Source organism: Orbicella faveolata, unplaced genomic scaffold (assembly GCF_042242905.1).
Source record: "Orbicella faveolata isolate gen_17 unplaced genomic scaffold, um_ofav_v1 contig_1, whole genome shotgun sequence".
NCBI lineage: Eukaryota > Metazoa > Cnidaria > Anthozoa > Scleractinia > Merulinidae > Orbicella > Orbicella faveolata.
The window spans coordinates 16061159-16072467 of NW_028301536.1; the positions used below are offsets into that span (position 1 = coordinate 16061159).

The 11309-nt window shown below is 37.5% G+C and overlaps 1 protein-coding gene across 1 annotated transcript; it reads left to right on the forward strand.

The window, feature by feature from the left end:
• The first annotated feature begins 3440 nt into the window (after positions 1 to 3440).
• On the forward strand, positions 3441 to 11022 carry LOC110050238 (uncharacterized). The gene is made up of 5 exons (XM_020756144.2): positions 3441 to 3495; positions 3873 to 3925; positions 5892 to 6176; positions 7607 to 7681; positions 8748 to 11022. The coding sequence occupies exons 2-5, from the start codon at positions 3880 to 3882 to the stop codon at positions 9032 to 9034; spliced, it is 693 nt and encodes a 230-aa protein (XP_020611803.1). The 5' UTR covers positions 3441 to 3495; positions 3873 to 3879; the 3' UTR covers positions 9035 to 11022.
• Positions 11023 to 11309: the final 287 nt, after the last annotated feature.

Here is an 11309-nt window from a genome sequence, read left to right on the forward strand (position 1 = left end):
GGTCTCGTTAGCAAAAAGTAGAGCAACCAGCTTGAGGATCAATTGTCTACTAAATGCACATGATAATGACCTCAGACGAAAACTCAAATCCAAATGTTTGCGGATTGGTCAATATCATATGCAAAACGCGTGACCATGAAAAATAGGCAAAATCCAGAATATCATGTTGTTGTCGCGAAAAGGAGATTGCGGACAGACAAAAACCGTCCCTCGCAAAATACATGGCCAAACCTTGTTAAAAATGAACCACATATCGGATCTAAAAAGACCTACGACCCAAAGTCTAAATTACGTATCTTTTCCTCACAACCAAAAACGTATAACGTCTTGAATAGCCTTAATTAGGGGTTATCACGCGTTTTTAAAATTTAACGAGTTGTTGCCATCTTTTTTGGAACCTTTTTTGGTGCCCGTCACATTTTTTTCTGTCACCGTCCCAGTAAGTCAAACATTTGCGTCTCTCGTACTTGTTTTGCGTGCGCGCAGCCACTATGCCATCGGCACGTACTTGTTTAAAGCTGGATTTCTGTTTAATTTTCTGTGGATAACAGCTATGGATAACAGCTAGTTTTTCAGCTGGAAGTCGTTAACCGTTGGTGGCTAGTGATATGATGCTATTCTGGTATTCCTAGGTTTAGTACAGATTTACAGGCTTATTAAACTTGAAGTGAGAAACGTTTGCTTTCATTTCAGTCGCGCACTTGGTAGCGTAGTAATTTCGATCTCAGCTCGTGGCGTGTAAACCATACCTTGCGTGATGCGCAGAACGTGTGCGCAGTAACTTCAAGCAGACAGCTGGGAAGCATCATAGCTCGGCTTGAACGCTAGGAAGAGCGGAGTATCATCAGCCGATAGACTATGAAAACAGCATCAGCATCAGCATCGGCATCAGCATCAGCAAAACAATGCACCTGTCGTAAATGCTTACTAACAATCTTAAACAGCTGACTAACTTGAAATCGAACTTAGACGAGCGGACACTGTCAATAACAACATGTCGAAACCGATAAATACTAGTTATACAACGATTTCGAGTGGTATATACCATGGAGTATCCAGCCAGTAGCTTGTAGGTTCTCGGTATACACGCAAGACTACACGAGTGATATTAAAGTGTCTATGAAGTAAAAAATAATTGCTGCTTATTTAAAAGGCTTTCCAAAGTAAAGAAGAATGGCATTTTCCTTTTTGGAATATCTTTTTTCATTTTAGATATATTTACGTTTTAGTATTATGCAAATGTGGAAAGTGATGACGTCACAGGTGGTTCCCCTAAAAACGTACAACACTCAATCGAGAATATCTCTAGAAATATTAAAGCAGTGTTCTTTAAACTTGGCACCAGAAATGTACATCACAAAAGAAACAAAATGACACCCATCGTGCCGTTGCCGTGACAACAGTTAAGCCGCTGGTTCTGTTTTAATTAAGACTGAAATTCCCAGATTTTATCTTAAACAAGGATCATCCACTCCCAACAATCTAATGGGGAGAGTAAAGACAATATGGCAACCATGTGTGTTCCGAGCAAGACCCTCTGTCCCAATTTAAAAAGTTGCAAATGGGGATATTTGATTTTTTACACAAAGAGACTGGAGCCAAGAGTGTTGCCGTGGCAACAACATAGTAGGTGTCATTCTGTTTCTTTTGTGATGTACATTTCTGGTGCCAGGTTTGAAGAACACTGCTCCAATATTTCTGGAGATATTCTTGATTCAGTATTTTATTGTTTAACTGAAGCTATTTATGATGTCATCACTATAAATACAAAAACGTTAATTTCTCTACAACAAAAGATATTCCGAACTGAAAAACACCATTCCTCTTTACTTTGAAAAGCCTTTCAAATAAGCAGCAATTATTTTTCACTTCATAGGCACGGCGGGACTTAACCTAAAATTCTGAAAGAAATTCGAAGTTTTGTTTTTCACGTAACTCGAATTTTAAGGTATCGAAGTTTTGTTTTGACAAGTACTGTTACTGTAAGTTTAAAGCTCGTTTTTTCAAAAACGAGTTATTTTCGCCTTTGAAAAAAGATATCTTGAGGTGGATTTATTCAATTGAGCTAAAATTTCAGGATTTGTTGTTCTGAGTACGTCCTGTGGGATAAGCCTAGAACTTTTCCATCCAATGCATTCTGTCGAGGTTATGTATTGAAACGTATGATGGATTTTCTGTATCAGATTTAACTGGCCATCATTTTACGTGCTTTTAACTTTTCAACAATCTCTATGCTTATTACAGCAAGCTATTTGTCTTCTTTTATAAAATGTAAAAATGATTCCTTTTGATCAGTTCTTGTAGGAGTTATCTTTTCTCAAGTAAGCCCTGGCATTCCCCAGCAGGTGGCAGATTTAATCAGCCGGTGTCAGGTTACAATATAGTTACAGGGTACACAAATATTTTTTCATGATCTTTGGTCTTTAAGCTTTTTAAAAATGTATACTTTGCCGGCATGGTTTAGAGTTAAATCTTAGCCGCCAGAAAATGTTTAAAACATGGTGTGGGATATTCCATGGTATACCCCGAGAGAGTGTTGCATAACTGCTGCTTATACCAAGCCATAGAATATAGATCGGCCAACACAAAAGCGACATACGCGCGGCACTTGATGGGAAGGCTGGATGTAATACCGTCCAATATACAAGGGCTTTCCTGTATTCTGATTGGCTGTTTTTTCTATGGCATGATATAAAGGTTCACATCACTTTCTCAAACTCTCAAGTTAAAACAAAGAAAACCACAACCGTGAAGGAGGTTTGGATACCCGGTGTTACTTAGCATAGATTTTGACGATTTTAATCAGTCCTTGGTTTCCGAGAAGCGTTGCGTGACGATCCAAATAACAGCTGTGAAACAATAGACCGTTTTCACTGTCACGCAATTAAAAAATAAATCGAAAACTATTCAGTGAGTAAAGCCAAGAAATTGTGATCTTGTAGGAAATGGATAGAGAAGACACTTCTCCAAGTTTTAGATTTGTGCGTTTTCCCAGACTGCCGATATTTGTGGAAATGTTTCGCAGGAAACGCCATGTTGGTGCACCTCTGTGGTGGAAAATAGTGGAACTTACTTTGGCTATCTAGGCGACTGAACTGAACAAAAAAACATTTATATAAGCACTTTTCCTTACGATCTAACTTCTAAAAAAGCTAAAAATCAGGAGATAGGAAAATGTTTTTCAACAAATGCGATTTAGCTTCGTGTCACGCACCACCATAACTCTGAAATTCAAAATACGATGGTTTTCAAACGAAGCACACTATTGAGCTGTAACATTGTAAACAGAAATAAATTTAACCTCCCTCTCCCCCCCCCCCCCCCGCCACTTATGCCTGATGGGGATAAAAACTTTAATTTGATGGCTCTTTAGTTTTCAGCTCTAATTTTAGAAAATGATGACGTCACATGAAAACGACCTATTCGTTCCCAATCTTTCGCAACGCCTCGCGTGCAGCTACAAAGATGGCGGACGCCTGACGCGACGGAGACAAGGTAACAAGCGTAAGCTAAAAAAGTGCTCAATCAAGATTTTATGTCAATTACTTTATTTGTTTAGTGGCACCGATACAAGTAAGTCAGGAATTTGTTTAGACGATATTTTAAAGGCAACGCAATGGTACAATTCGTTCTTCCAACTAAACAATGATCAAGTTGGCCGGTTTTATGAGTCCCACACCAAATCGTGAAAAATTTTCGATCAATCGCCTGGATCAATTTTTCTTGTATCACAAAACTAAAATTTCAGCTTAACCGTAAGGACAAGAGAATTATCCCAGATCCACGTGCATAGGAAGATGACGTCATCTGACATTGCCTCTCTAAAACATGGTTAAAAAAGTGATTTTTCATTCTTTCTTTAATTTTTATAGAATAGACATGGCTAGTAAAAACGGAGAGCCATATTCCCGCAAACCAAAGGGAGGTAAGAGAACTTAAGCGTGTCATTTCTAGCTTCGCACACTCAGCAGGTGTGAACAAGATCTATGACATTGCCTCCTTCAGCCCCCATAAACTATTTTCATGTTGCCAACAAAGTTTCTCTTAAAAATTATACTTAGAATGTGGGGGGGACAGGGGGGTCAGAACCTCCCGCCTCCCGTACCCTGCTCTCCCGCTTCCCATACCTTTATCTCCCGCCTCCTGCCCTTTTCCGTGCTGCTCCCGTCCCCTGTAAATTGGCAGAGTCAAAACACATTCTAGTCATTTAGCTTCACAATTCTTAAGCATTTTCTTCGTTTTTAAATAATTTAACAAGATTACCACTGCCATATGTTTCAATTCAATGAACTTTTGACCTACTTGTTTATCTTCTTTGAGTTTCACCATTTTAGTCCATTTTCGTCAGCTCTTCAGATTTGTTTCTGAAATCCATTTTCAGTGACGACGGTCTCAAAAGTTAATTCTAAATTGTATCTTGTTCTGATAAAGTATACGGATTTCCAGTAACCAGTCCGGCATTTTTTGGGATCAGACAATTAAATCATGGAAGTAGGATTTGACGGAATTGGAGCCAAACGTCCCAGGCGGATTTCAGATATGCGTATCTGGACTCACTGGCAATTTCCTCTAGCCAATGTACACATGCAAAATCTTTAAGAATTTAGAAATTTGGTGCTGTTGTGTTTTAGAGAGTTATCGTGTGATACAGTATCTACAGTGTTAGCGAATGCGAGGAAACAATGAAACAAATATATGTTGAGCTTAACGATTGCTGTGGTAAGTTCTTAAACAATGGCTAACAAAACAGGACAGCACACATACTGTGCAATTCATAATCTTTAGAAGCAATCTTCTCTTTGTTTTCGATGAAGTCGTTCCTGACTGCTTCCCAAGCTGTTTGTCCGCCTATTCTAATTGGAATCGATTTCAACTTGTCTAAAACAAAAAACTGAGACGTAAAATGAACCACTCCACACTCTCCAGCGTGCTCATTAAAGCAGCATTCAGTTGAGGCATCTCTACACCACGCGGTGAAATCTTTGGTCCGTTCTGATTCACAGTCGTAAGGAGCAAGCTCCCAAGAAGGTCTTCCATGCATGGACCTTTCACTGCCGCACTGAAAAATACTGAGACCTAATAAAATTGTCTTGGATGACATTGATTTGAGATCACCTGCTTGTCTCATCTTTTTGCAATTTAACAGCTTGCACAGCACATTTGCACTCATGCCGCTTGACATTTCATGACCTATGACATAAACACTGTAAACAGGTTACTATTTGACCGGAAGTAAGCCTGTTTTTCAGCCCAAGCACAAATTTTCATTTGCTTGTTTGCTCAGAAGTCTCAGAAGTGACTGAGAAGACGTTAAATGCAGGTCAAATATATTTTGGGTTCTTGTTTTTGAAAGTATTCTAACGCATTGTTGAATTAAAAAAATTAACGTTTCGCATTTCTCTCCCGCTTCCCGCCCTCTTAGAACTCCTGCTTCCCGCCCTTTCCTCTCCCACCTCCTGTAACCCTCCCCCCTATTCTCCCAGGCTCCCACCCCCTGTCCCCCCCACTAGAATAACATGGAGAATTAAGCATTAAAAGTGGGAAGTGTCTGAAATTTAAATGTGAAAAGCATACAGTATGGTGACAAATATAGAGATGGTAAATTTCTGCTCGCTTTGTCAAAAATTTAATTTTGTTTACAAAACATTTACACAACATATAATGAACCTTTAAGTTTGATGAATAGTATTGAGCAGCATTCAGTCAGCCAGTCAGTCATCTCCATAGTGCCAGCTGGCACAAAGGGTGGCATTGAGCAGCATTAGGTGTCATGAATGCATTTCATGTTTCACTGAAAGGAAAGGTGGCAATTTTATCGCTTTGAATTGTAACAAAGTAATAATTATTGCATCATTGGTTAACTGCAAGCTTCTCCTCTTCCACACAAACAGTAGTTGCTTTTAAAGAAGGCCAACCGGGTAACCTTGAACTAAATAACCTGGCAGGAAGGATTTGTAAACAGTGGACAACGATAGGACTTCACCTTGGAATAAGTCAGGATGTACTGGATGGAATAGATGTCAATGAACGGAATGATAGGCCATATCAGATGTTACTTCGCTGGATAAGGACAACAGATTCAGATGCACCTTATCGTGACCTCTACCATGCTTTGTGTGAAGAAAAAGTTGGTCTTGATAAGGTGGCCCGAGAATTTTGTTGTAAGGAAACCACAGGTACTTGACACATACTCTTACAGTACCTCTAGCCATTTGAACTGGGCCACTTGGAGGACAACTGACTAATCAAAACAGTCAAGAAAAATGGATGGCGATCTTTTTGTTAACAGGCCAATAAAATCGAAGCATCCAGACAGTAAGTTGTCCAAAACAAAATAATGTGAACCAAGGAAAGGCAAGAATAGGTCTGTTTTACTGGAGTTAATACACGTATATAGTATAGACTCTATGCGCTCTTCAGATCCAATAATATCCTTTTTGGCAAATTATCTTAAGTAATAAATTTTACTTGAAAAACTTAACTGGAAAACTCCTTTTTGTGATGGCCATATTGAAACCATTAAAAACTGCTCAAAACAGTGAATAGTTAATACTGAAAACTAATCAAGCAAAACTAATGGCAATGTTTCCTGAGAGGTCTGCAGCATCCATAACTTTGTCAAGTTTCAAAGTTTGTTGTGGGGGTGGGGTGGGGGTGCCATGCCCCCCAGAAAAAAAATGAAGCATCTTAGGTGCATTTTCCGCAATTTTTGATCGATAAATGTATCAATAAGACTTAATGATAATGTGTCATTTTCATTGCCAATAACCTAAAGTAGATTAAAACTGAAGTTGCCTCTGCCCATACTAAATGTATCAGTTGTGTTTTTTCTGTTTTTTTTTTTTTTTTAATGGAAAAATGAGCAAAGATTGTTGCATGGCAAAGGTTGTTTAAATTTATGATTGTGATCACTGTAAAGACGATTGTGAAAGAACATGTGCTGGTCCACAAGTTAGTACCTCATGTAGCCACCAATGAGCACTTCCCAGATGGGATGCCTCTTGCTGGTTACACAAAGTTACTTTTGGTTAAATTGGTTCAGTAACACACATCTTGTTCTACATGGATGTAAATGGGAAGAGTGCCCAATATTCACCTATGGAGTAACCAAAGGAAACTAAAGTAGAAATAAGGTGATGGTGTGTTCAAAAGCATTTCCAGAATCACTACTAGAAATCAAGTAATTTTGTTCAAGCTATTATAAAATTGCTAACTGCAAATAAAAAAGATCTCTGCTTCATTTATTTCTCCTGAAAAGTGGCCATCCCCAGGATGGCCGGATGGCCACCTGGTTAAAAGCCTGTTTACATAAAAGCATTCTTTGCTCTCAATGTCATTTCTCAATAATCATGCTTTGATTGGTGAACTTTGTTCCAAATGGCCTGGTTCAAATAGTGCATTGTACCTGTAACAAAAGCTAAAATAATAATAATAGTAATAATAATGACAATGACAACGACAACGACAATGATAATAGAATGCCATGTGGTTAAAACCTTAGATATTTAGGGTATTTAAGCTAGGGAATTTAAGTGTATTGGTTTTGTTTATTTTCAATAACCTGCTTACTGAAATTATTTGTTGTATTTTGTTCTTTGTTTTCTAGGTGTTGAAATGACTGCAGCTGAGGCTCAGAAAACTCCAAGCAGGAGGGTGAAGGAGAATGTGAACAATTACAAAGGTGAATGTGACTGATTTTTTTCTTATATAAATGACCATGTACACATCTCATCCACAGAGCCTACCTTTAATTTGTTTTGGTCAGCACCAAGAATGCAGACTCTTTCCAGTAATTAATTGATAGTCCACGATTCATGGAGTTGCAGTCCTTCCAGCTTAACGAGGATTGGCTGACAATTGAAAATGAGTTCTGTGTAAGATTTGTAAGATTGGGTATTTTTGTTATGTTGTGCGCAAAGTCAATGAGAGTTAAATACAATGCATCAGTACTGGTAACAGGAGAAAACACATAGAGAAAAGACAAAGAGAAAACACAAGGAGAAAACTCTTTGATCATTCAAATCCTGAAAATAAAATCACTGAACTATTGATGTTTCCCATTATAAGTTATTGTGTGTAGCGAAATTTGGTAACATTCTTTATAATATGGCAAATTTGTCCTGGATGAAAATGAGAATTCTGATTGGTTCCCTGTCGGTCTAGATTTTTTTTCAGTTAGAAATAGTTATACTTTGCAAATGAAATTGATTCACCCCAGCATTCACAATACTCCTAGACTGAAATCCTGGAAAAATCCTGGAATTCTATAATTTTCTTTCAGTGAGGACCCTGGAAAATTTCTTGAAAACTCTTGTAGTTTTAATTGGAATGCACTAGTTAGATTAATTGATTTCAGAATAACCAGCTCACTTTCAAAGCCATAATAATTTTTATTGTACTGCTCCTGTGTTCCTGCTTCAGAAAAGAGGATATTTCTTGCAAGCGCTGCAGGTGATGGGGCCATGCCCCTCTTTGCCCCATTTAGTCTAGTTTCAGAAAATATCCATACCTCCCCCAAGGAAGGGTACCCCCCAACCCCTCAGTGACCCCTCTGGAAATTCCAATTAAGCTTCATACATTTCTTTACATTTTTGGGTCTTACAGAACCCTCCACCCCCAGGAAATTCCAATCCCTTGTGTGGGGGGAGTATGAATATTTTCTGGAACTGCATATTATTAAAAACTCTGTGTCAAAAAAAGACCAAAACCCTATGTTTCATTCCTCCCTGTCATCCTTGTTTTTTCAGTCAAACAAGGCTCGCCCAGTAACAGCAAGTTAGAAGAGTTAGGTAGTGATATCCATGCAGAAGGCAACTCTTGGAAGAGACTTGCACGTCGATTAGAAATTGAAGAACCAAAGATTACTGCCATTGATGACAAAGAGGATGAACTGTCTGAAAAGGCATACAAGATGCTCTTACATTGGAAACAAGTGAACGGAAGTGGAGCAACTTACAAGGTTTTGTTTGAGGCCTTACATAATAAAATGGTTGATCGCACAGATTTGGCCATAAAGTATTGTTGTGAGAGTTGAGAAGACCGATTTTAGAACAAAAAAGCAAAATGTAGGACTGTTAAGACTGTTACTTGTGAAGTTGCAAATGTATTAATCACACGGGTGCCAAAAACTCTGACTGGTATTTCTCTCAGTGCTATAAATTGTCCAGTTTTTGGAGTATAAACTGATTACAAGTAATAGGAACTGGACTGAGTGGAGTACAATAATCGGGGCATAATCACCCGATTTGAAAATATGACCACAATTTTTCCCTGAATTGACACGAGGTCCAATTACTAATTACTGGTGATCATATCTATAACAAATTTCAAAATGAAAAAAGTCTTTGAGAACTTCTTTTGAGCAAAAAAGTCTGTAGCACTTTCCATAAGTTTTGAAAGCTGTAGGAAACATAAAGGGGGAAACCATTAAAGTGCACTTACTTGATGTGCGAATCATGTGGCATCAAATCAGGTATCCGATTACAAATTTTTGTTATTGAATAACTGTAATTAGACACCCTCATGATCATGCACCAATTTTGTGGCAAATAGGTGCACAGAGAATTAATCACGATCAAGAATTTTGTTATAGATACAATAATTATAATAATGATAACAATATTATTACTTGATATTTTCAAAACAATGTCTTACTATCATTTCATTTTCTTAAATGACTTGATTGTGGATTTTTGCTCCATAAACATGTTAAAGGGGGTATCACATTTTTTTATTCACATATTACAATAGGTTTGGTAACTATGCAAAGGATTGTTGAATGAATTTGAGATGAGGCATGAATTTGTAGAAATATATTATATATTACATAATAATTATAGAAATAATTATGATATTTAGAGTAAGGGAGAGTAGTTTTAATGTAATCTATGCCATACATGCCTATGCAGTTTGGATAGTCCGGTTGACCTGTTAAGCAGTATATTTATGAAATGATTATTCATTTTAAAGGGAATAATGTCCAAAAAATAGTTTTGTTTCAGATCACAAGTTGATGTTAGTGTATATTGTGAAAGTCAATCCTTGTTTTGCTGGGGGTTAATTCACTCCTGCCATTTTAGGATTTCAAATTTTCTGCACACCACCATGTTTCTTTTTTCAAAGTCTCATGGGGATTTATGATGTCATTGCTTGGTTGGATTACAGCACTGCATGAATCTGGAGATGTAAAATTGCTTCTAATCATTTATAAAGCACATTCTGGATGAATATGTACAGTTTAATGAGAAATCTTCTTCCGTAGACTCCATATTGAGAACTCTGACTGCACAGTGGCATCATAATTTATAGTTTAACTTAAATTAAACATGGGCTGGGTTGTTTAAGAGCTTGTTATTTAAACACATACCCAGGATTAAAATTTAGCTTAAGTAATAATTTTTCTTTTATGAAGATCTTTCTCACTGCTTCTTGCTTCCTCTGAAGTTTTAGGTTAGTCACATTCAAAATTGAAGGACAAACAATGTGAACAGAAAACTTTATTTACAAAGGGAGTGAAGCGATTGCGAAGCATGCAGGGGTGGGGGGTGGGTTTATCTCAGTCCCCACCCCCTACCCAGTCAAGTCTTCCATTTTGCGCTGGCGTCCAGTTCTCTCGTGAGTCTATCCGCTCGTTCAATGATGGAATAAAAATACGAGAAAATTCAAATATTGAAACCATTATTGAATGTCTCTGAGGAAAACTATTAGAGATCAGACTGTTAGGGGTGCCCCTTGTAAAATTGCAGTAATATAATGTTGATCGACAAATGCACACAATTAGTTTTTTCATTCTCAGAGTTTTTAGTTTGGAGTTTGTTGCATTCAGTAAAATTGTTTTTTAATGTATTTGTTATATTATTTTAATTTCTAAGTGTACAGCTTATTGTATTCATGTAAGTCGAAAGAAAGGAAACTCAAAAAAAAAAAAATAAGTAGAGGTGTACTCCTACTAGTAAGTGCGTCTTAATAAAACTGTTGTACCTTAGCTATCTGTACAGTAAAGGGCTATTTTATTGTCAGTAATGACTGAGTCTTTGTGTTAGTCTAAAATTATGGCGTGGGACCGACTAACTTACGAATTATGGTGTAATTTCAGAAAGTTTTAATCAAAAGAAACTTTGCCAATTCTGAAAAGTGATTATGTTTACAATTTCAAGGCTGGTTTGCACCTATACGAAACAAGCATAAGCTCAAGGAGATATCACTCGATTAGCTTCACGCCTTAAGTTGGATCAAAACAGTTTCCAGTAATTTCCAGATTTTGATGGGTCATTGCATCCACTCTTTATTGATTGATGCTACCGTCACGG